The 26,765-nt window shown below is 41.4% G+C and overlaps 1 protein-coding gene across 1 annotated transcript in view; it reads left to right on the forward strand.

Moving 5' to 3' along the window:
• Positions 1-26,765, forward strand: part of TM2D1 (TM2 domain containing 1) — a 45,794-nt gene that overhangs the window by 12,248 nt on the left and 6,781 nt on the right. The window contains exons 3-5 of the mRNA XM_056122289.1: positions 2,522-2,630; positions 7,779-7,870; positions 22,145-22,218. Coding sequence (XP_055978264.1) covers positions 2,522-2,630; positions 7,779-7,870; positions 22,145-22,218 — 275 coding nt within the window. The remainder of the gene's footprint in view (positions 1-2,521; positions 2,631-7,778; positions 7,871-22,144; positions 22,219-26,765) is intronic.

Raw genomic sequence — 26,765 nt, forward strand, 5'->3', positions numbered from 1 at the left:
TAATTATTTCTTCACTCTCCTTGTTTTATTACTTTGTCTTTTGGGTACTCTCGGTGGTGTTCAGGGTCTGCTCCTGGCATGGTGCTTGCTTCTGACTCTGCTTGGGAGCTGTGTGGTACTGAGATTTGAACCCAGACTTCCTGCATGCCGAGTGCACGCACTAACTTTTTGAACTATTTCCCTGGTCCCTTCATTTTATGACTTTTGTTCTTGTGTTTAGCCATGTGTCTCCTGGCTCATGTTCTGTTGCCATCAGCGGGATGCTGAGCTCCTAGCCATTGCCATTGCAGCTCTGACTTCCGTCACAAGACAACGGTCGCTCCCCATGTCTTATGCTGGGCTCTGTCAGCAGAGGGCTTTGGGGAGCCAGCAGCGGGGGTCCCAGGTTCTCTCTCTGAGCCCAGAAGAGGGTGAGGCGGGGCACAAAGGTGGGAGGGGTTGTCCCAGTTCTGGGGTCTGGGAAGGCACAGCTGGGAACTGCCCTTTGCTTGAGATGCAGAAGAAGGTGGTGAGGACGCTGCCTGGCCCCCTGGTCGCCTGTGGATGCCTGGGGTCGGGACAGGATTGCTGCCCTGTAGGACAGGGAGATGACTTCTTTTCCCTTCCGTGGATCCGTATTTAATACAGTCATCCCATGCTTCCCGTCTTACTTCCCCTGCCTCCATTTTTAAAATAGATTTTCATTCCTTTACAATACACGAGGGGGCTGGAGCGATACCTCAGTGGGTAGAGCATTTACCTTGCACATGGCCGACCCAGGTTCGATTCCTCTGCCCTTCTCGGAGAACCCGGCAAGTTACCAAGAGTATCCCGCCTGCACGGCAAAGTCTGGCAAGCTCCCCGTGATGTATTCGATATGCCAAACACAGTAAAAACAAGTCTCACAATTTATTGTTGAGATGTTACTGGTGCCCACTCGAGCAGATCGATGAGCAACAGGAGGACAGTGCAGTGCGGTGACCGTTCTTGTGTAAATGATCCTCCATCGTTCTGGATCTGTGCCTTTGGTGTAAACATTGTTTTGGAAATTTAAATAGCAAATAAGTAAGATGGGTGGTATAGTTTGCTTTATTGACAACACAACAAAAGGGCACAACCATTATAAGCTTTTTCCCTGGCACAGTCAGTATTCCTCTTGTTGGCCACTTTCTATCTATAGGAGCATCTGGCTGGCCACAACCACCTCTTAGGTTTTGTAAACTTGCCCCTTCCAAAGCAACCATGTTTATAGGTGATTTTTGTGCTGTTTTAATCTACAGAGTCATAGATGCTGAAGGAGGTAATTCGCTCATAGGTCATTTTCACACCAAAAATTCTTGTTCCTGTTTCCCTCACACACACACATCAAAATATACTTGGGGGATACTTCTGATGGTGCTGGGGGACCATGGGGCACTGGAAATAGAACACTGGGCTCCTGCATGCAAAGCATATGCTCAACCGTCTGAGCCCTCTCCCTGTCCCAGTTTTGTTCTTTGTACTAAAAGGCTCTCAAGGCTTCCAGACAGGGTCTATCTGCTTCATAATAATTTCTCTAAAAATTATCTCCTTTTGAGAGGAGAGAGATACTACTGCAACGAGAGGGCTTGCCTTGCACGTGTCAGACCCAGATTCAATCCCTGGTACCCCCTACGGTTCTCGGAGTTCCATGAGGAGTGAGCCCTGAAAGAATTATTTCCTTTTATTATCATGTCATCTGGTATATGAATAGAAAAAGATATGCTGAATGTTGAAAAAATATACTACATCAAATCCTAGAGGGAAGAGAGAAACAAATATGTGTAGAATTAAGTAAAAGAATCTCAGTTTATGCCATTCATTATCTAAAGAGTTACTATAAATGGAAAATACAATATCTGATTATGTTAAAATTTAATAAATCAACTAATAAGTGTAATAAATCAGCTAAAGGTAATCAGTCAGCAAATATATTTTTAAGGGAAATCAGTAAGTGATCTTTAACTTAGAGATGAAGTGAAGGGCTGTGATACTATGCAGTTCTTGCCTCATCATCTTTGTCAGACATAGAAGGTGATGGAGTAGGATGGTTGCATCAAACCCAATAAAGCATTTCTTATGTTCTAGGTTGTGTTGAGACCACTATACTATCTTTAATTTGTTTTTTTGTGTTATTTTTTGTTTGCTTTATTTTGTATTTGGACCACTCCCAGCAGTGCTCAGGGATTGCTCCTAACTCGATCCTCAGAAATCACTCCTAATAAACTCAGGGAACCATATTGGATGCTGGGAATCAAATTGGGTTGACTGCAGAATCTTACCCACTGTACCTCTCTTCGGCCCCTACTATTTTTATTTTGTAATGTGTATGCAATTATGTGCTCAGATGCATGACCACACATACGTATACATAGCTTTTTCCAGTTAAAAGTCTCATGTCAGATGTTACTTTGGGAGATGTTTCGTTTTTTTCTATTTTCTTGTGAGGTTTCTTAGTCTAAAAAATTACTCATTACTTGAAGGAAAAAATGGTTTCTTGTTTTTTTTTTTTTTCTGCTTTCAGTTCCATGTTTTCCAGCACCCAACATAACTTGTAAGGATTTTGGTGGTAATGAAACACATTTTACTGGAAATGAAATTGGTTTTCTCAAGCCCATATCTTGCCGAAATGTGTAAGTACATTAGAGAAACTAAATTTTCATGTTTGTAGTAAAGAGTGAATGTATGGGGTAAATCCTGTATCATATGTATTTTTTTCTTTTCCACTAGTGCCATAAATTTTGTGTTTCTATTTACTTTGTTTCGTAGAAAAGTTTTATTAGTAAAAGTTGAGAGAGGACAGAGCCAGAAACTTCGTACGTACACCTATTATTTTATAAATGTAACTTGCAACCAAGTTAAGGTCACTAGTTCACTGTGTGTGGAGTAAATAAAGACTATGGCTTCAGTCAGCTTAATCACCAAGTAAATTATGAAAAAAAATCCATCTTTAAAAAATTTGGATGATTTCTAGAGTATAGACAGGTATTAAAATATGTTAATTATTAATCATATGTACTTTAAAGACACTTGGAAACTTAGTTTACACTGTTTGTAATAGATAACAGATAATGTGTAGTAATGTTGAATTGAATTCAAAAGTTATCATGTGGGTGGTTGGAGAGATAATACAGCAAGTAAGGCTCTTGCCTTGTATGTAGCTGACTTGGGTTCAATCCCCAGCACCACATATGATTCCCTGAACTCTGCCAGTAGTAACCCCTGAGCAAGAGCCAAGAGTAAGTCCTGAGAACTGCAGGATGTGGCTCACAAAACAAAAAGAAGGGAAAAATTTCTCAGTTTGGAATATTAAGATAGCAATAGTGCAGCAAGTAGAGGTTTGCCTTGCAGGCATCCAACATGGCTGACCTGGGTTCGATTCCTCTGCCCCTCTCGGAGAGCCCAGCAAGCTACCGAGAGTATCTCGCCCACACAGCAAAGCCTGGCAAGCTACCCATGACGTATTCAATATGCCAAACACAGTAACAAGTCTGACGATGAAATCGTTACTGGGCCCGCTCGAGTAAATCAATGAACAATGGGAGGACAGTGACAGTGACAGTGACTTTGCTGGTGGGCTGGAGTGATAGCCCAGTGGGTAGGGCGTTTGCCTTACACGGTGCCGACTTGGGTTCGATTCCTCTGACCCTCTCGGAGAATCGGCAAGCTACCGAGAGTATCGCGCCTGCACGGCAAAGCCTGATAAGCTCCCCGTGGCATATCCCCGTGGCACAGTAATGACAAGTCACACAATGGAGACGTTACTGGACCTACTCGAGCAAATTGATGAACAACAGGAGGACACTGCAGCAGTGCGACTTTGCTGGTGGTGGAAGTTCCCATACAATGCTCAGGAATCCTTCCTGCAATGTTTGGCCAGTCTGGGCTGATGGCTCAGTGCTTGGGCCGGACGATGGGGTGCTACTCTGGCCCAGTGATGTTGGGGACTCCTGTGACCAGTTAGGGTGAGGAATCCATGGTATCTCCATGGTATCTCCACTGCCCCTGGTGGTACTGGGTGAAGAGGGGCAGGACATCAGTATGCCAGGGATCTGAGTTATCTCCCTGATCCTAATTGCTTCATTTGGTTAGAAATATTCTGTTTAAAGTTTCAGGTTTGGTTTTTATTATTGCTACAATAAAGCTAACATTTTCTTTAATTTCTGCCTTGTACTAAAAGAAAACACTCAGTTTTATCTTTTTTTCTTAATAATTGCTATCACATATTTTTACCTTTTATTTTTTGGGGAGAAGGGGAGCACACCTGGCAGTGCTCAGGGGTTACTTCAGGCTCTGAGTGCAAGAATTACTCCTGGTGGCAGTGCTCATGGGACCGTATGCAATGCTAGGGATTGAACCTGGGTTGTCCAGGTACAAGCCGAATGCCATACCCACTATACTATCGCTGTGGACCTTATGTTTTATTTTTACTTATTACTTATTTATTTTTTCTTTTTGGGTCACACCCGGCGATGCACAGGGGTTACTCCTGGCTCTGCACTCAGGAATCACCCTGGTGGTGCTCAAGGGACCATATGGGATATTGGGAATCGAACCCAGGTCGATTGTGTGCAAGGCAAACGCCCTACCCGCTGGGCTATCGCTTCAGCCCTGGACCTTACCTTTTAAATAATACAATATCATTTGGTGAAACTTAAAGTGTCTTTAGAGACTTAACTTTTCAGTATTCTTTGTATCGAGAACTAATTATCGTTCAGTTGTTTCTATGTGGAGTTGGGAGACCTGGGGCCACTCCCATCTCTGTGAAAGACAAAACACCTTCACCCCTGTGCTCTCTTGCCCCTCCTTCAGAATTCTTGGAATTACTAGAAGAATTCCTATTTCTTTCTTTTTCACCCTACTTCAATTGAATGAAGAGCTTTATTCTATTTTCTTTTTTGTTTGGTGTTTCTCTTTGTTTTAGGCCACACCCAGCACTGCTTATATATTTCTGGTCATGTGCTCAAGGGTCACTTCTGGATGCTCAGAGCACCATCTGGGGTGCTGGGAATCAAACCTGGGTTGGCTCTGTGCAAGACAAGTACCTTCAACCCCAAGCTCGCTCTCCAACCCTAGGTTCTAATTTGTTGCATAACACTAAGCAGTCATGTCCAGGATTCTAAACTTGTTAGAGATTTGTTCAGTAGGGTTGTCACACGTGGCTTTGCTCAGGGCTTGTTCCTGGCAGGGCCCAGGGGAAGCGCCTTACCCACTGTACTATTTCTCTGGCCCTAATGGAACTGTTTTTCCTGGGATATCATAGATTCTAATACAAGTCAAAAGACCCATCTGTTGAGACTAGCTGATCATGCTATTGGGTCTTTGTAGGTTCATATCACCTATATGGTAATATATAATGGTAGTAGAGGTCCGTTTCCTGATTTTGAGTCATTTCTGATTTGCCTTTCAGTGTCTCTGGTAAATGAACTTAAGGCTCAATGAACCATTCTGGATTCCATTAGGCTCAGTGAACTTAAGCTGTAATAATCATATTCACAAGACATTGACATTAATTGTGCTAAGGAATATAATGATTAGAGAAACAAGATTTTCCATTTTTACTGGCCAACTTATTCCCTTTCAGTAATAAAACATACAGTTCCAGAATCAAATTTGCTTGCTGAGCACTGAATCAGGAAGTTAGTTTTCATGGAGTTACAAATTTAGGGTAACCAGGTATATTGTTTACTGTTAATGATTATTCAGTATCTTCCTACCAAAGAGTCAACTGCTGATCAACTACTGAATATGGTGTCCCTGGAAAGTTCTTTTTATTGAGTGTCCCTTTCCAGTTTATTTATTTTTCTTTTTATGGCATTCTCTTTGTACATCCTTTTTCAAGTAGTATGATATGAATACTCATTGAGATTTCCATTGTACTCTATATAAATAGTCGTTCTATAAAGTATCCAGAAATTGAAGTCAAAAAACTATGGCAGAGTAATTAAAGCCACATACCTTCTTCTAATGGTTTAGGCAGATAACTAAAAAAAAATTTTTTTTTTCCAAATTTTATTTTTGGCCACACCTGGCGATGTTCCGGGGTTACTCCTGGCTCCATGCTCAGGAATCACTCCTGGTGGTACTCCAGGGGGTGCATGGGATACTGGGGATCCAACCCTGGTCAGCCGTGTGCAAGGCACGTGCTCTACCTGCTGTACTATCTCTCCAGCCCCTGAAAACAAAATATTTTTAAAAACTCAGTGACTTAACATAGCCCTTTCTCAGGTCCTTGGTCATTGTAGTCCAGTTTGCATTGGTGAGGAGAGAGACGCCAACTGCCCACATCGGCTCTTGCTCTTTTTATCTTGTGGCTTTGCTTCCTGCAGTCCCCAGAGTCCTTTCCTCTCCGCCAGCGGTGGGAAGGAGGCGAGGGGAACTCATGGGAAAATATTTTACGGGCCAGACCTGGAAATGGCGTGTATCCATTGGCCCAAACTCCCCTCCGACCGCACTGAACTGCAAGGTGATTTAGAATATGTCATTGAGCTGTATGTCCCGAAGAAGAGAAGAGAAATGGCTTGGTAAACAAGCCGAGCTCTTACACACCACCAGTTTCCCGATTATTCAGGGTGATTTATTTATATAGATAATTGCTTCTCTGATTTTATTCTTCTTCCCAGACAAGCTTCTTGAAAGACTTGTTTCTATAATACTTGTCTTTTATGGCTTTTCTGTCTAATGCAGTGTGGCTTTTGGCCAGGGAGAAATTTACCAGCAAACTTTGTTGCGATGTCAAATGGATATTTATGGTTCATATCTTAATCTTGCTGCAGCATTTGGCATTCCCTTCTCTTAAAATACCTTATTTCCTTGACATCTATCAAAACCATTTTTCTCTTTCTTTTGATTCGTGGTCCTTTGCTTTTTCCTTAAATTTTAATATCCCAGCATTACATATTTGGTCCTTTTTTCTATTCATCAGCGCCTTTGACTTCTCAACACCTTTATATAGGTGAAGGCCCAAAGTGGAATCGGTTGTCTTTTTCTAAGCACCTACCTGCTGTATTGTCACTTTTGCTCTTCCTGTTCTAGTCTTCCTTTCTCTCACTTCACTTCTTCAGGGAATTCCTAAATAGACGTGCTTCCCTTGCCATGGTTGGTTCTTTTTGCCTGAGATCCTCTTCCCACGAAGGTGTGGCATAGCTAACTCACTTCCATTAGGTCTTTGTCAGCTGTCACCCTGTAGCTCTGTCACCATACTAGCTCTGTCCCACTGGCATTCTGGATTCCATATATACCTCTCTCCACTTCTTTTTGGCACGGAATTTATGACTTTCTAATATATGTTCTACCATAGCACGGCGGGTAGGGCGTTTGCCTTGCACGCGGCCTCCCTGGCCGACCCTGGTTTGATTCCTCCACCCCTCTCGGAGAGCCCGGCAAGCTACCGAGAGTACCTCGCCCACACGGAAAAGCCTGGCAAGCTACCCGTGACATATTTGATATGCCAAACACAGTAACAAGTGTCACAATGGAGACATTACTGGGCCTGCTCTAGTAAATTGATGAACAACGGGAGTGACAGTGACAGTGACAGTAAAGTATATTGATTGCTCTACTGACCACTAGATTACAAGATTTTTTTAGGGACAGGGAGTTTCTTTTTCTTTTTCTCAATGTATCCCAATAGCCTAAAATAGTACCCAGTGCACACCCAGATGTTAATTGAATGGATACATGGCCCAATTAACAAACAAATAATAATTGAGTTTTGTGTTGTTAAATGTTTGCTCATTGGAGATACATGAATATGACATTCAGGTTCTGTTTTTGTGCAGTAATGGCTATTCATACAAAGTCGCAGTTGCACTGTCTCTTTTTCTTGGATGGTTGGGAGCAGATCGGTTTTACCTTGGATATCCTGCCTTGGGTAAGTATGTTTCATTAAAAAAAATTCTTATGAAATTTGTAGCTAAATATTTGTATTCTGAAAGACTTGCTTGCAGGCAAGACCTTCTGTGTCTCATGCAATGCAAGAGTGAATTGAAAATGGGTGATATTGAAAAGGGCAAGAAGATTTCTGAGTGGAAGTATGCTCAGTGGCATACGTGGGAGAAGAGTGACTCTCCATGGTCTATATGGGTGAAAGGCAAGTCAGGCTCCCGGATTCACTCAGACCAATGCCACCAAGGGCAAAGGCACCACTTCAAGAGAGGAGGCATTGATGGAACCTTTGGAGAATCCAAGAAGTTCATCCCTGGAACAAATGATCTCATAAGCATTAGGAAGAAGAGTGAAGGGCAGAGTCAATAGCTTACCTAAAAAAATACTACTAATGAGTAACAGTTTGGTGCTGTCTCATTTAATACAAAACAGAAATGTCTCGTGATTTTTTTTTTTTTAATGTGTACACACTTAAGTCAGTCTCTTTCACCAGAATTCAGATCATGATGAAATATTTTCATTGACCAGCCCTGGTATAAGTAAGTTTGGTTTGTGGTTAAACGAATATGGTCAGCTTTTTGAAGTTGGATGATAATAACTCCAGGTCAGCAAGTGCTGTGACTATTTTTTGTTTTGGGTCACACTCGGTGGTGCTTAGGGCTTACTCCTGGTGGGACTTGGGGGACCATACGGGGTACTGGGGATTGAATTCATGTCTGCTGCATGCCAGACAAGTTCCCTACCTGTTGCTCAAGTGCAATGACTGTTGTCCATTCTAGAGATCTTACTGGGGGTGCTAGGGAGATAGTACAATAGGTAAGACATTTGCCTTGAATATGTCCAGCCCCCAGGTTCAATCCCCGGCATCTCATATGTTCCCCCGAGAACCACCAGGAGTAATTCCTGAGTGCAGAGATAAGGAGTAATCCCTGAGCATCATGGTGTGGTCCAAAAGCCAAAAAATAAATAAAATAAAGATCTGATAGGAATTGATTAGTCATGTTCACCTTTCCAGATAAGGAGGATACCATCTCAGAACCTGTGGGGAGATTAGTTTTTGATTCAGATTTCTTTAACTGATTATATTACTATATCTAGATTATGAGGAACCCTCTTTACTCTCTCTTAGAACAGAAAGACTAACCTCTGTTCCAAGCTGTGTTCATTAGTCTGGTAAAGGCAAGGGCTGAGGATAAACTGGCAGTGTCGCCTATGTTTTTTTCGGTTCTAATTATGTCAATTTAACTAAAATTTCCTATACCTAAAATGTTGCCTTTTACTTGACTATTTTAGTGTGACATTTATAGTATCGAATAAAGAGTATTTAACACGTCTCATCTCTTATAGAGATGATCTTAAGGGCAGATGCTTTTAAAATTCAGTGTTGCCAGGAAGAATGGCAGGCTTTGCTTGTGAATGCTTTACTAAAGCCCGACTACGATATAGTTCATCTTTCATTTAGCTATTCAAAAGTGTACAACTGTAGAGTTATCCTTGTATGTGTAAGTGCTGTAGCCAAAATATTCCAGTAGAGATATACTATTAGCACAGATTTGCAAATTATGTTATCATCGGGCTCAAGGTAGTTAAAAACAAAATCACAGATCAGCAAAATAAAAAAAATTTCATATGCTCCTAGATTATATCTGTGTACTACTAATTCTACAGGTTCTGTGTGTAAGTCGAGTAGTTTCCGTTCCTCTGGGCGAGTAGAGAGTAGTGGGCTCCACATTGCCGCTGGGGTAAGCAGTACTGAGGCCGGAAGAGAGAGTGTTTGCCTTGCATGCAGCTGACCTGGATTCAGTCCCCCTAGCACCACCAGGAGCCATGCCTGACCACAGAGCCAGGAGTAAGCCCTGAGCTCTCCCAGGTGTGGCCTCAAAAAGCAGCACCAAAAAAGGAAGTCTAGCTTCCTGTGTTTCTGTCGCTTTTAAGACATACGCCCAGATAGTGTAGGCGGTTATGATAGTGGCCTTGCTATCAAAGCTAGTACTGACCCGGAACTGCTGTCATCGTTAGTTCTGAGAGCCGTGGCTGCTCAAGCCTTTCATGAGTTAGTGCCAGCACCTCCTTAAAATTCTTTGATTCTTCCCGAGCCTCTTCTTGCTGCGGGAATGGAGAAGTTAGGTGTGGCTTCATTGTGACCAGCTGGAGCTGGAGGAGCTGGAGCGGGAGCCTCTGCCTGACCTGCCTTCCTCCCTACCTTCCTTCTGGTTCCAATCTTCACATCTGCTACAGTTTCTAACGCTCATGAAAACGATTTCTATTTAATGATCACTTTTGTTGAAGCAATATTTTCCCTTGCCGATCCTTCTTTAAATCTCACAAGGGCCGAGTTTTTATCGCTCTTTCAAAGTCTTCTTTTACAGGTCATGAATTGCCCCTAGAGAGGTTAAGGGATTCACCGACTCCAGAGACAACCTTATTCTGTTGAAGCGCTTGTTGTTATCCTGATTTTATGGATAGGGAAATTGGTGGAGATGAAGAGATTTACCCAAGGACACTCAGCTGGTGACCTGGATGTGAACCCAGATTTTATGGCTCAAGCTCTCGTGCTTTATTTACTGTAGTACTCTGCTCCTATATTAGTTCTTCACTGAGCAAATTTGAACGCTGTGAACGCGCTGCTTTCAGGCTAGCAACGCTAATCTCATTCTTTCCATGTTGCTACTCACCGGAAATTCAAGTGAAGTCTTCTCTTCACCATGATGCAGGATGGATGTTTGTGCTAGTCTTGTGACACTGGGCTAGGGTGTTGAAGCAGAAGACTAAGTTTGAGGTACTGTATACGTGAACTGTTCCGTGAGCAGACACTTTAAGGTTTACTGTCTGCTGTATGAGTAACTGAGTGCTCTTGGAATTGGTGGTGCTCAAGTTCATTCATACTGGATAAAAGAAATATAGGTGTTGATTGAGCAGTAATAACTGAATGTGAAGAGAGTCTAAAAAGCGATCTGAGTAAGTCAGCCTCAGGGTGTCTGGGTGAAGCAACGTCTGAACTAATTTTGAAGAATGAACTCATTACAGCGATGCACTACAGGGGCCCACAGAGGCAAAGGCACAGGCTGTGAAGGAGTGCGCGCGCGCGCGCGTGTGTGTGTGTGTGTGTGTGTGTGTGTGTGTGTGTGTGTGGTGAGAATAGAGGGTTATTTCTCTGACGGTATAGAAAGAATGATGGAGATGAGAAAGGATGACAGAGAAGGTGAGGTGATTGCAGAGGCGGCCCCTGACAATGTTAGAAAAGACTTTGAGTGTCTGGGTATGGAATTCGGACTTGACTCTTGAAACCTCAGAGGCCGTACATGTTTTCCAGTGGAGTCATGGGTAGGCTTCTGTTTCCAGACCTCTGAAGCAGAGAGGGGTCGATTTCTTTTGCCGCTTTCTATTCAGTATTGGAGGAACTGTGGAAAAGGGCTTGGAATGGGAGAAGTGGTTGCAGGGAGCAGAGAGGGGAGGCCTGTTCCGAGTGTTGCATAGCTGCAGTCGCACAGTCTCTCACGGTTGTCTTGGTTCTCAGCATTCCCAGTGCAGTCAAACCACATGCATGCACAGAAGGCCTCTGAGTCGCCCACAGGAAAGGTGTTTTATTGAATGTTCTTTTTAGATGATGGATGAATGAATGGACAGAGAGACTAGGTTCATAATGAGAAGGGAAAATGACACGGTGATGCTTAGGAGTCATCCACAGTTTCTTTTCATTATGTTCTCTTTAAGAGAAATCACAATCAATCAATCACAACCATCCTGTTATTCATCGATTGCCTCGAGCAGGCCCCAGTAACGTCTCCTTCGTCCTAGCCCTGAGATTTTTTTTTTTTAAAGTGCCATATTCAAGGCTCTTTCAGAGTTAGGAGAATGAGACCCTTCATTGTTACTTGTGTTTGGCATATTGGGTACGCCACGGGGAGTTTGCCAGACTCTGCCATGTGGGCAGGTTACATTCGGTAGCCTGCCAGTTTGTCCAAAGTAGGAATGAGATGATAAGATGTCCGGGAGCTGGGTTTTATAGTCTCTGAGTCTTGGCCGTTGATGGGATTACACAGCGTCAGGGGGCCAGTTGGTGGGTGTGACCCCCGCCTACTGGAATTTGGAGGATCTGGGTGGAGGATGCTCAGCCCCGATCCGAGTGGGCTTGGAAATCTCAGCCCCGGGATCCGCGTGCCCTCGTTCCTCTGCTGGTACCTTCATGTGTGCGGAGAGTGGTCTTGGCATGGTGGTGGCTGGTTCTGGAGGTCTTCGGCTGCCGGAGCGCTGGTCGGGGCGGGGAGGAAAACTCAACCCGCTCCCCTTCAAGGGACCCCGGCGAGGACAGCCAGGCATGGGGGCAGGAGACTGCGCTGTTCTCTTCCGGGAGCTGGGTTTTATAGTCTCTGAGAAAGAGAAAAGAACCATCAATATATTTGGGGGGACTTACTTCTAACTTTCAAAAAGTTTTTAAGGGGGGGGTGGAGCAATAGCATAGTGGGTAGGACATTTGCCTTGCACATGACCAACCCAGGTTTGAGCCCTAGCGTCCCATAGGGTCCCTTGAGGAACGCCAGGAGTAGGTCCTAAGTGCAGAGCAAGGAGTAACCCCTGAGCATCCCTGGGTGTGACCCCAAAAAATTTTTAAAAAATAAGCTTTTAAGGGGCGAGACCAATAGTACGTGGGTAGGATACTTGTCTCACATGCAACCAAACCAGCGTCTATCCCTGCTGCCTCATCTGGCCAACCGAGTCCACCAGGAGTGGTCTGAGCACAGAGCCAGGAGTAAACCCTGAACACTGTCAGGTGTGACCCGAAAACCAAGGGGGAACAAAGAAAGTTTTTAAAAGGTTGAGTGAAGAGAAAATAACTTTATAATGCTTTATTCTGAATTGATGATTTTAAATAGCAAATATGTTTTTAAACATTTGTCTTACTGAGTGACTTAGTCCTTTGTGGCTGTGTTAGCTGTGCTTTCACACTTTGCTGTAGCACACAGTGATTTTTTTTTTTGAATGTATATTTTTAATTTCTCCCTTACAGATTGAAACACTCGGTAATAAGGCCATGTGTGCACGCAGTTACTCTGGTTAGTAAGTGTTCGCCTTTGCTGGGAGCTGAGACCTCTCTTCTGGCCACTTTGTTCCGTTCTGTTCTTAACTTCTATCAGAGGCCTTTCTCACTAAGATTCTTTAAACTTGCAGATGCAACTGTGTGTTTTTTTTTCTTTTTTGCTTTTGAGTTCAAGCTTCTGTGTAAAGGCTTTTTAAAAAATGACTTTAGGAGACCAAAAGGGTACAGGAGGTAAGACGTTTGCTGTCCAAGCAGCCAGCTCAGCTTTGGTTCCCAATACTGCATCGGGTCTCTGAGCCCCGCCAGGAGTGGTTCTAGAACACAGACCCAGGTATAAGTCTGAGCTCCGCTGGAAGTGGCCCCTAAAAAGTTACAGCTTTAAATAGCCAAAATTTGGGGAAAAAACCGAGTGCCTGAGAACAGATGACTTGTTAAAGAAACTTTGGTACATCTACACAATGGAATACTATGCAGCTATTAGAAAAGATGAAATCATGAAATTTACATGAAGTGGTTCTACATGGAAAATATCATGCTAAGTAAAATGAGCCAGAAGGACAGGCATAGAAAGACTGCACTCATCTGGGGAATATAAAGTAACAGAATGGGAGTCGAACACCCAAGAATAGTTGAGATAAGTTCCAGGAGATCTGCTCCATGGTTTGGAAGCCAGCAGCACATGCTGGGGGCAAAGGCAGCTCAGATAGAGAAGGGAACAACAAGCAAAGGGTGTTTGGAGGATTCGCTCGGGATGCAAGATGTGTGCTGAAAGTAGACTATAGACTGAACACGATAGCCACTCAATACCTCTATTGCAAACTGCAAGACCCTAAAGGAAAGAGTGGGCAAAACCCTGCCACAGAGGTGGGGTGGAGGGGGGGGGGATGAGGTGGAGGGTGGGAGGGCTACTGGGATCATTGGTGGTGAAGAATGGGCATTGGTGGAGGAATAGGTACTCAGTCATTGTATAACTGAAACCCAAGCACGAAAGTTTGTTAAGTCTACAACTGTACCTCATGGTGTCTCACTAATAAAAGAGAGAGAGAGAGAGAGAGAGAGAGAGAGAGAGAGAGAGAGAGAGAGAGAGAGAAAGAGAGAGAGAGATAGGAAATGGAAAAAAAATTTTTTTAAAAAGTATCATGTTAAGCGAAATGAGTCGGAAAGCGCGGGATAGACACAGTAAGATTGCATTCATCTGGGGGAACATAAAGCAACAAAATGGGAGACTAACACCCAGGAATGGCCGAGATTAGTACCAGGAATTTTGCTCCATGACTTGGAGGCCAGCCACACGTGCTAGGGGAAAAGGAAGCTCAGATAGAGAAGAGAGCACCAAATAAAGGGTGTTGGAAGGATTCTCCCAGGATGGGAGATGCATGCTGAGAGTAGACTATAGACCAAACATGATCTCCACTCAATGCCTCTTTTGCAAACCACAGCACCCAAAAGGAGAGAGAGAACAAAAAGGAATGCCCTGTCACATAGGAAGGGTGGGATGGGGGCGGGGGGGGAAGTGTGGGAGGGATACTGGGATTAGTGGAAAATGGGCACTGGTGGAGGGATGGGTACTCGAACATTGTATAACTGAAACCCAAGCACAAAAATTTGCAAGTCTACAACTGTACTTCATGGTGTGTCACTAATAAAAAATTAAAAAATAAATAAAATAAAAAATGACCAGGAAAATAAAAAGAGTTCTTATATTCTAAAAAAAATACAGTAACAGCTTTAGGCTGGGAATGTGATTCAGTGGTAAAGCACCTATCTTGCCTGTGTGAGAACCTGGGGTTGATCTCAGCATTGCAAAGTATTATTTAAAATTTAGTTAAAAACTTTAAATAATGTATATTATTAATCACAGCCACCTTTGGATGTGCGTTAATTTTGTAAGTGTATTGGTGCCTGACGTAGGGTGTGACTTATTAAATCTGTTGTTTCTCATTTTTCTGGCGGACAGTTGTGAATTTATGTTGTTATTGTTTTATCTTCCATTTTCTTTGTCCTACTGAGTTTATTTCAAAAATTCCTTTGCCATCTTTCAGTGGGATCTCGAGAGGAACTCAGTGGTCACATGCCCAATTTATCATCTCAACTAGAAAATCCTCTTATCTCTAAGCATTTGAATTTTTTTTAAGCACTCAAATACCTCACTGGCATCCTAAACTCTTCAAGTTAAGAATTTGATTGTTTTCTCATCAGATCTAATCTAATAAGTAAAATTACAATGTTTATAAAATTCTTTTAATTAAACTTTCAAGAAAAACATTTCCCATTTTTCCTGTTTTCGTTCCTTTTGCGCTGTTGATGGGTGCCCTCGAGCTGTGTGCTGGGATGCAGAGCCCTGGGGTTACTCACTGCCCTCTGGGGACTTGCCCGTCTATGGTGGTGGTGCCCCGAAGAGACACGTTTTTGTTTCAGTGCCGGGTCCCCAAATGGTGGTGCAGCCTGGGTGGCGCTGGACAGGTGGTGGGTGACAGTCGGTGCTGGTGGTTATACATTCAGTTACCAAGCTGTCCCCACCTCCCCTGTTTGCTGCCTCTTTGGTCTCTAATAGCACATGGTGCTCTAAACATCAAGCATCACTGCATGACCCCAGAGCATCACCCGGTAGGACCCTGGGATGACCTGGGGTGTCCCCGGCATTGAAGTGCCTAAGGAGACTATCTTCAGATCTCTGGGATGGGAGCAGTCTCCAGGGACACTGGACACTGCTTAGGAGGTTCCCCCCTCAAAAAAAAATTTTTCCCCCTTAACTAGAGAAAACTGATGTGATTGGTTATAATAGAAAATAGTTGTAATACTTCTTCTGTTTTTCTGATAATCTTCATATTTTCTCTTTGGCTATTAAAAGATAGTGGTAGTATTTATAGACAGCTATTTTTAAATTTTAAATGTTTTCTTTTTATCCTTTCTTTTAGAAAGCTTGGAAGGGTGCTCACCTGGTGTTGCTCAGAGGCTACTCCAGTTTGGTGGTTGGGGGGAGGGGGGTTCATTTCTGATATTCAGGGTGATACTCAGGTATGTTGTCAGGAATCAAACCCAAGCTTCCTACCTGCAAAGCATGTGCTCCAGCCCTTGGTGCTAACTCTCTGGTACTGTAGATAGCTTTTAAAGATACTTGATACTACTTACATATCATTTTTGTAAGAACAGAATGAGTAATGTAAATCAGGCAGTTATAAAACCTGTACTTTTAAATTTACTTATCCATTTATTTATTTTTGGTTTGGGGGCAGTACCCACTGTGCTCAGGGCTTATTTCTGGCTCTGCACTGAGGAATCACTCCTGGCAGTTCTTGGGGGACCATGTGTGGCTCTGGGAATCGAATCTGGGTTGACTGTACATGAGGCAAGCAGGGACCCTGTCCATTGTACTATCTTTCCCGCTCTCAAACTTTTATTTTAAGTAGTATTAAATATGGTATCATTATATAAACTTTAATTCAGAATGAAGCAAGGAAATTTGGGTGTTGGGGCTGAAGGTTGGATATGACATTCAATAAAAGCTTTGTTTCCTTTAAATGTTTTAGTCCTCAATATTTCAGTGTTCCTTTAGTTGAAAGCCAAAAGTTTTCACCGTGAAGATGTATTTTTCTAGTAATATTCTGTCTTTGTCAGGTTTTTTTTTTCAACTCTGTTAACATCTGTGATTTTTAAAATTTGCAATATTTTGTTCATCTGTAGCATTAAAAGATTAGGCTTCTCAAAGATAATAACTCTTTCAGAGCAGTTGACAGGAGAGATACTCTTTTTGTAATAGTATTCTTTTTAAAATGTAAATATTTTTTATTATGAGAATAACAAAGCATTGTATGTTTTTAAGCCCAGCTCTTAAAAATGAAATCTTTGGTTATATTATTGGTTTTATAGGTTTGAAGTTACCAGTTTGGACTGGTACCTACAGATCATAGAACAAATAAAGGAATTTATCGGTTTAACTTTTTTTAAGATTTAAAAGCTCTCCTTTATAGTAGCAGACACAAAAAGTATAATAATAACTGCTAAATCATTGTACAATACTTGCGGTTTGGCAACAGCAACTCGAATATGAAATATCTACATTTTCTAAAAACAGCCCATGTAGACAGAAGTGTGTTAGCAAGATTCAACGTGTAGTAAAAAAAAACAAAAAACAAAAAAAAAACCCCTACATATCAGAACTGTTTGAAAATGCCCAAAAGTTAATCTCGGCTCTTTTATTGTATGCCCAAATACATCTTTTTACTGAATTCATGGTTTTTTTTTTTATAATTTTATTTATTGAATCACCGTGAGAGCAGTGAATTCATGTTTTTAAACTACAAAGTTTATATTACAAAAGTATAAATAAGGTCCACTCAAAGCATGAACTTCATTAATGTCATCTGGAAGCTTGATTTTTTTTTTTAATTTTTCAATTTTTATACTTTTTATTTAATGTTTAAAAAAGTGGCAACTGTTGATACAATTCTAGGATTAAAATTGATGAGATAACGAAGTTGCAATATTAATAGCAATAGATCTAGAAAATAAGTTTGTGTAAACATTGTTGTATCAGATTGCAGGGTTCCCAAGTCCTTGTCTAAGAATTTATTAAGCTATGGAAGTTTAACCTTTTTTGAAAAAATTTATCTATAATAAAACTAATTCAGGGAGCAAATGGATCATTCTTGATCAGAAACAATTTTATGTGGAGTATAAAAATAATTTTTCAACTGTAAAGCTGATATTCCTTATCCAAGAAAGCAATAGAGACTGTATAAGAGACCAGTGCCTTTTTTATTTATCAGGAGTGGTAAGCTGAGTTTATGGGGCCACAGCACAGCAGATTCTTGCCTTGCATGCAGCTCACCTGGGTCTAATCTACCCTTAGCACCTCCATGAGTGATCCTTGAACACGGAGTCAGTAATAAGCCCCATGTGTCACCTGATGTGATTCAAAAAACAAAACCAAACATAAAAAGTCCTTTTGTGGGTGTACAAATAGCCCATTGTTACCTGATGATGATACATATGTTTGATCAAAATAATGAAAACTACAAAAGTATTTGTCTGCATCAAGTTTAATATATGGGAGCTAGAGCTATAGCGGGTAGGGCATTTGCCTTGCATGTGGCCGACCGGTGTTCGATCCCCAGCATCCCATATGGTCCCCCAAGCATCGCCAGGAGTAATTCCTGAGTGCAAAGCCAGGAGGAATCCCTGTGCATCGCCAGGTTTGACCCAAAAAGGGAAAAAAAAAAAGTTCAATATATGCTGAATAGAATTGTGTTGTTCAAGTGTTGTTCAAGTTGATCAGTGTTTGTTTATAAACGAGGTTGTTTACTGTGGCTAGAGTGTTCTTTCAATGGGCGTATTGACTACATAAGACAATGACTCAGGTAGCACAAGGAATGGTGAGCTAAAATAGACCAGGTTTTATATAAGACACACTCTACTCTTGTAAGTAGAATCTGGCCGACCCAGATTCGATTCCCAACATCCCATATGGTTCCCCCAAGCACCGCCAGGAGTAATTCCTGAGTGCAGAGCCAGGAGTAACCACTGAGCATCGCTGGGTGTGACCCAAAAAGCGAAAAAAAAAAAATCTAAAAACAATCTAAATGTCTAGCAGAGGAACCGTCTCAAAAATACTGGGATGCATCTCACCACAGGAAGGAATTCCTACAGATATATTAAAAATAATATGACATATGTTAATAGGTAATTTATTGGTGATGTGCTAATAATCAGAAAGAAAGATAACAAGTCATTTATATCAGACATTTGGTTGCTGCATCCCTTTTCAAGAACATTTCAGAAAAATGAATGTGAGAAAGTGCTGTTCAGATAAAACATTAGAGGAAAAGAATGTGTTTGGAACTTAAGTCAATTCTATCTGTTCCTGGAATAGCATACTATAAAATATGCCCAAAATATGAACTACAAAGTAAGCCCCAGATCATATTTAAGTAGTCTTAAACAATCTTTGAACTAATCTTTAGTGGCAGGAAGCAGACCAAGACTTGTTTGGGAAACAGCAGAGATTCAAATGGACACGGCAAACTTTGTGTGGCTAAGAGACAGGGCAGCCTCTGATAAATATCAGCCTGGCTACTACTTGGGCTACCACAATTTTCTACTCCTGCTGCAAATCACAGAACCATGAAACGGAAACAGCATCAATTCAGGGCAGCATCCTCTAACTTAGCCTCATCTCTTGCAGATTCTCCTCGTATCACCAAAGGCCTGACGCTGTCCTGTAGGGAACCATGGTCTCCTCTCTAGGTTTTCATGTCTGCTCTTGCCTTGCCGTCTCTTCTCCCTCCTCCGGAGTCCTTTGGTGCTTTTTACTTTATCCTTCCACACACCTGTGAACCAGCATTAGTCCGGGGCAGGCAACTAGAAATGACTATCCATTAAATAAATTTTTCTTTTTTTTACTTTTGGGTCACACCCAGCAATGCAGAGGGGTTACTCCTGGCTCTGCACTCAGGAATTACCCCTGGCGGTGCTCAAGGGACCATATGGGATGCTGGGAATCGAATCTGGGTCGGCCGCATGCAAGGCAAATGTCCTACCCGCTGTGCTATCACTCCAGCCTGTTCCTAGATTTTTGAGAGTCATACACATGTATCAAAATTGTACTTATTATTCAAAGAATTGGTAAATTTGAATAATTGAGGACCCTCTATTTAGGAATTTGTAGGGCCCGGGAAGACAAAATGAACAAAAAAACGAATGAAGCTATTATAGATGTCTCGGCCTCCGGAAATAAGTAGAGGATGTGCTGGGGTTCCTGCAGACGTGCAGGTGAAAGGCTCTTCTCTGAGGAAGGACTCTGAGGAAAGCTGACGGAAGAACGTTGACAGAGGAAGGAGGGCACCAACCCAGGCTCTCGCGCATCTTACCTTTTCTTCACGGAGTTGTGGTTAAAGAGAACAAATTTGTAAATTTATATCACTCCTGATAGTCTTTTTTTTTTTTTTTTTTTGCTTTTTGGGTCACACCCGGTGATGCACAGGGGTTACTCCTGGCTCTGCACTCAGGAATTACTCCTGGAGATGCTCAGGGGACCATATGGGATGCTGGGAATCGAACCCAGGTTGGCTGCATGCAAGGCAAATGCCCTCCCCACTGGGAGCGATATCTCCTGATAGTCTTTTCATAGACAATTTGAAGGAAGGATAACAGCTCTTTCCCACTTACCAACCACTCAAATGCTATGTAAGAGGGATTCAGTTCGGAAATACAGAGAGTAAATGCTGGGACGCAATAAGCTGATTGCATGGATACAGTTTCATGGCCACCAACACTAAAATGCAACTAATCAAAAAAAAAATAACGGGGGAAGTTTGGAATAAATAGTGAATAGAAAGATGGAACGAGGAAGCCATGCACCTACATATTTCAGGCTGACTCTACTCCCCAGATTGTGTGCCGGGGTGAACGTGATTTTCGTGGCATCTGTTTGTAGTTGAATACTTTCTATGCTTTCACGAAGAGTCTTGTTTCCCATTTTTACATCTGAAGCAGGAGGTCTGGAAATGAAACCAAGTTTAAATATAAAAGCGATGACTCATCTTATTCCACCCCCAGTCTGCCTCTCTCATTTCCTCATCATGTGCTCGGGAAGTTTCGTGTCTCTCCTCGTGTCTGTGCTCTATTACCAGCTATTTTCATACTTGAAAATATGAAATGTGACTAAGGACCGTCAGGCATCTAGTGGAAAGAATTGTTGATTTTTGACTGTACCTAATAAACACTATGCCTGTGTGGGGACAGAATATGGGGTAAATTCAAAATAACAGAGTTCCTGATACCATTTTGCAGTTTTAGGGCAGTCTTCTCTCTGATTACTTTAATGTGGCTTGACACGATGTATTTGAGCTTTCAGGGTATGTGCTCCCAACACAAATGGACGTTAAAACCTGGACGTTAAAACCTGGGTCACGTGATAAGTCTAAAAAAGTAGGGATTTTAGAACGAAAAGATATTCTGTAATTGTCACGGACAAAATGAAGAATTTCTTTTGGCCTTTTCTCCTAAGAAATTCTGTGGCCCTCGGTGGCGCCTCGCACGGGTTCCACACCCATATGGGTCCTCCACCACCCCACACGTCGGGGGGTGGCCCAAATGGTCCAGCACCACCCCCCGCTGACAGTGGTCACTATTAAAATACATAAAAAGTAATAGCAAGGGATCAACTATCTGTAGCCGGGTTACTTCCACAACCACAGTTTAAGCAGTCCTACGTTATCATTATTTCCTTCTCTCTGTCCCCCTGGCTTTTTTATAGAAATCCAGTCAAGATCACTTGGGGGAGATATATTGCTCACATGTGTTAATTGTTAAAATACGACCAGATTGTAGTCACAAAGACATAGCGTTTAATTAAAGCAAAGTTCCATCTTTGATTTAGCTTTTTATTTAAAACCACAATGCATTTGTATATTTTCATTTAAAAAAAAAAATCAGGGGAGAGGCCAGAGAGGTAGAAGGTGGTATAGGAGATGAGACGCTTCCTGGCCTTGTGTGTGTCCTGCCTTTACCTGAGTCCCTAGCACCTTCCACAGCCCCCAGAGCTCCGCCAGGGCCCCATGGAGGCAGGGAGTCAGGAGCACCCCCAGTGGTGGTCCCCAAATCCAAAAATAAATAAATCAGATAAATTTTGTAAGATTATGCTATACTCCCATTTCTATTTTTTTTTTTTTTTGAGACATACCTGATGCTGCTTAGGGATTCTACCTGGTTTTGCGCTCAGGAATCACTCCTGGTGGGGCTCAGGGGACTGTATAGGGTGCTGGGATCAAACCCAGGTTGGCCACATATGTGGCAAGTGCCCTACCTGCTGTGCTCTCTCTGGCCCTTTCTGTTATTCGTTAACTCAGTTCATAAGTTTATGGTGACTTGGATAAACAGGGTCCTTTAAATTTCTCTCATTTTTTAGTGAAGGTTTGATTATTTATTATTGTTTTGTTTTGTGTTGGGGGCACACACCCAGAGATGCTCAGGGTTTACTTCTGGCTCTGTGCTCAGTCACTTCTGATAGGACCAGTACCATATGATGGAACCCCAGTACAAGCAAATCCACTGTGCTATTTTTATCTTTCTAGAGGATTTGACTTTTTTAAGTTGTTAATTTTATGTATATTGATATAAAGAGTTTGTGGTATATTTAATGGCTTCTTGATAAATGAAAAGAAATTGTCAATATTTACAAAAATTTCCAGATTATAAGTAATGACTTTTTCTTTTTTCTAGGCTTATTAAAGTTTTGCACTGTAGGGTTTTGTGGAATTGGGAGCCTAATTGATTTCATTCTTATTTCAATGCAGGTAAGTTAACTTCTAGAAGTTGAACTATATTTACGTTGAAATTAAGGGTTTTTTTTCCAAATTTTATTTTATTTTGATAAAGTTGTTCACAGTAATTCATTACATTTAATAATTTAATATTCAAACACCAATCCCCCACCATTGTACCTTCCCACCACCATGTTTCGAATGTTTCCACCCCCCAAAAATTTAAGTTTTATGTCTAGCATTGTGTGTACACATGCAAACACACAGACACACACACACACACACACACACACACACACACACACTCTGAATTTTCGGCCGGGAATATAGCTCATAGAACTCGAGTATATCCCTGACATGCAGTGTCCCAAGTTTGATTCTCCTGACACCACATGGTGTCCCAAGCCCCACAAGGTATAGTCCCCACAACAAAACAAATTTGAGTGCTATGATCTCCTCTTGAATATTTTAGTAAAGATTGTTTTTTCAATCTTCAGATGCTAAATCTAAAGACTCATGGCCACGTTTTTAAACAGCACTTCCCAGCCTGTGTTCTATATATTTATCTAGCTCTAAAAGACGCAAGCAGGTTATTTGAGACTTCCGCTCTCAAATACTGTTTGTAATGTGAGTTCAATTGAGTTCGAGATTTCTTTATTGTGTGACTTCTAAGGATCTTTATAATATGTATTATGTCTAAGTGAGATTGAGGTTCTCAAACTTATTATTTCTTTCCCTGATAGTCAAAGCCATGTTGTCAATTATTATAATAGAGTAGCCACATTGTCAATTTCCAGGTTAGGATGTTAATAAGAATTAGATTGTCTGCTGCGATTATATATGAGGCAGTAACCAAGATTGTTGTTTATTGTGGGGGGCGAAATGGTGTTCAGAGCTACTTCAAAACGTGCTGAGGGGTCACGGTCATCACTGCCTCTCTTCATGGTGCTTGGGAGGGGGGCAGGCAGAGACAGGGATTGGACCCAAGGCTTTGTATGTGTTCTGCCTGGAGCCACAATCCTGGCCCTAGAAACCAGATTTTTTTTTTTCTTGCACTGAACAGCACTTAACTAGTATTTTCTTGGTTGCAAACATACAAGCTGGTATTTAGCATAAGCCAACAAAAGTAAAAAAGGAATATCTGGGCTCTCAGTTGAAAAATCTAGGAATGAGACTAGCGTAAGGCCAGACCAGATCTCTGTAGCCAGATGATGTGTGCAAGACTTTCCTCGTCTCATCACTGCTTCTGGTAGCTTCATTTGCTCCTGGTGCAGGGGCGTGGAGACAGGCATTGTTTAAAAAATACTGGCCTGTAGCATTTAGAAATCCCACCAGATGTTTTCCATTAAATTATAGTGAATGGGTTGTGGGTAATTCGTGAGAAGTCTTGATTTAGAGAAAGATGAATTTATCACAGCAAATGTTCGCAAGGCACCATTTCCAGAAGCATTTGTGGAACACCTAATGTCTTCAGCAAGTGTGTCGTTATGTATTTAGATCATCATCAGTTTTGTTCTTTCTCATGCAGTATTTCCATTCTGCAGTTCTGTCTGCTTGACGTTATCCTTATGCTTTGAAAAAAAAAAAGTCAAAATCTAGGAGATTTTGGGCACCATACTGTGAGGAGGAGGCAGCATATGGACCAATAAGATACCAGAATTAAATAAGGAAAATATTTGGTTTTGAAGTTGGAATTTTCCTGTCTTTATTCGGAAACATATGCCTAACCAAATATCCTGCCTTTTCTGACTGTGGGATAGGCAAGCAGGCAGGAAGAGGCCAAGGTACTTGTGCCCATATGCTTGGAACTGGGTATCTCATGCCAATGAGAATCCAAGGAACTGACTGTATTACTGGAATTTTTAAAGATATCCCAATGTCAGTGTCGTTGACACCCATTCGTGTAGTTAATAGCTTCACAAGAGGTTCTTTCTTTGGTGATATTATTTGCTTTATTTCGTTGGGAAAGACGAATAAGGAGAGGCTGCTAAAATCTCAGGGCTGGGACGGAAGGAGACATTACTGGTGCCCACTCAAGTAAATCGATGAACAATGGGATGACAGTGATACAGTGATAGCTTTATTGTTATCAAATTAGAAAACTTAATGGATTCAGACACTTTCTTGATACACATATGCCTGAACTTTTCAGAGCTCTTCAAGATCTGGATTTGAGACAGTCTCCTGAAGAAATTTGTCGAGGTGGCAGGAGAGGTGGCTCAGCACCAGAGTGTCCCCATACGCATGTGACCTGGGCTCAATCCCTTATCCTGTGGAGAACAGATCAGTGAGGGAGAGTTAGAGAGTTTGACTTCCTGCAGTAAATTCCCCACAACTAAAACATTTTAATAGATATGGCCGCTTTCAACCGTTTGCAGATTGGAGGGAAAAAAATCAACTTTCAAATGTAGTTAAGATGCGTAGCCTTATTTTAAATTTTGCTTAATATATTTAACATGTGATACTGATTACGTTCATTTCAGAGGAGAATGGTTTTTCCAAAAATTAAGTTCTTTCTATAAATATCATCAACTGCTGATATTTTTGTTCCAAATGTATTTTTCCAACTTTTTATATACTTTTTAGATTTATTATGTCCATCAACTTTTTAAAAATTCTTCTTTCCATCCTCATTCTTTCCAACTCCTGTTTTCCTTTTTGTTATTAAATAGTATCCCCCAGTGAATAGCAATGTTCTTCTATTGGGCTGGAATCCCAGAAACATGTTATGCATGAACTTAAGGCCTATAAAAACATACTTTGCCTTACAGTATTTATAACGAAAATCCAGGAAAGTCCACTTGGGAAATAGTAAGTCTAGTTACTTCATATTTAAACCAAAATAATATATAAAATATAATGCACATATTGCTAAAGTGAGTTACCTTTACATGTTACTGTACTAGTTCATGTACACCTACCTGCGTTTGTTAGAGACTTTTCAAGTTTTTTAAGTTTTTAAAAAGTATGCAACAAATATGAGTTGCTTAAAGCAGCACAAAAATTAATCTGTTATTTTGTGCATTTAGCAGAAGTTAGAATCAATGATAGGCAGATTACAGTCTTAATTATAAATAATACTATATAAGCGTTTATCTACAGTAGTAGTTCTGAAGCTATAAAAACTCTCTGGTTTATTTTTTTTTTTTCAGCGCTGGAGCTCAAAACTTATTTAATTTTTTTTTTTTTGAATTTACTAAGAATTTTAAAGTCAATTTTTTTTGAAGCTGGTGCATAAATAAAGAAGGCCCAGTTATGGGATCTCGTGTAAACCAGTTCCCAGTGAAATACATGCTTTTGATCAAAAGAAAGTCTTAACACACAGGGCTGGAGAGCTTGTCTTAACACACAGGGCTGGAGAGCTTGCCTTGTACTTGGCAGGCCTGGGTTCGATCCCTGGCATCCCATATGGTCCCCCAAATACCTGAATGCAAAGCCAGGAGTAAATCCTGAGCATCGCATCGGCATTGCTGGGTGTGGCCCCCAAACAAAACAGAAAACATATATATGTGTGTACGTGTGTGTGTATATATGTGCATATACATATATTTAACATATATTTAAACAAAACCATATATATACATATATATATTACATACGCTCACCCTAAATCTCTTACCATTACTAATACTCAGTTCTTGAGCATTCATTAGATGAAGAAGTGTCACATGAAAAGTAGTGAACATTTTATAGATATCAAATAGCTCTGCATTTTTTAATTAACCCTGGAGGGATTTGCTGGGGAAATAAACCAGAAAGCTGGGTAGACTGACAAGGTGTGGAGCCTAATTAAGACCACATGGTCCTGTCGCCTAATTTAGGTGCGGAACCTCCCAAAGATCATACGACTATAATTAGGTAGATTTGACTTCGTTTGTGTAGCCCTAGGCAGCTTTTTTTTTTCCAATCGAATTGAAGGAATGCTCAAAAAAACCAAGGTAACTTAACTGGTTCAGAGATTAATCCCCAAACTGGTTTCCTCAGGTGGCACACAGTGGTGAAATTTTACTCATTTCGTGAGGTATGTTGTTTGTGTGGGTCATTTAGGATTAATAAGAACCAATTATTAAATTGCAGAAGCAATTAAAATCTCCATTTAAATTGGCTTTAAGAATGGTAGAGACTGGAAATAGGGTAGTTCTAAGGTTCCTTCATTAGGAGCGAAAGTAGATCATGGACATCCATCCGTCCTTTCTTCCTTTCCTTATTGCTTTTTCACCTTTTTCTCCCTCCCTTTTCCCTGCAGTTCCTTATTTCTTCCCTCCTTTGTTCTCCCTGCCAATTTCAGACCCATTGGTTTTCTTACATCACTTCATGACATAGATGCTTTCAAAGACGGAATAAGGCTTCCAATGAACTTGTCTTTTATCTTCTTTTGTTTTGTTTTTTGGGCGATACCTGGTAGTACTCAGGGGCTACTCCTGGCTCTGCACTTAGAATTATATCCTGGTGGTGCTCAGGAGACCATATGGGATGCTGGGGATTGAACCTGGCTCAGCCCCTGAACTTGCCTTTTAAGGTGATGGACCAGCCTGCAAGCATATGAATCTTTGGAGAAGAGAATTGGAGTTACCTGATAG

The sequence above is a fragment of the Sorex fumeus genome, unplaced genomic scaffold, assembly GCF_029834395.1.
Source record: "Sorex fumeus unplaced genomic scaffold, SorFum_2.1 ptg000045l, whole genome shotgun sequence".
NCBI lineage: Eukaryota > Metazoa > Chordata > Mammalia > Eulipotyphla > Soricidae > Sorex > Sorex fumeus.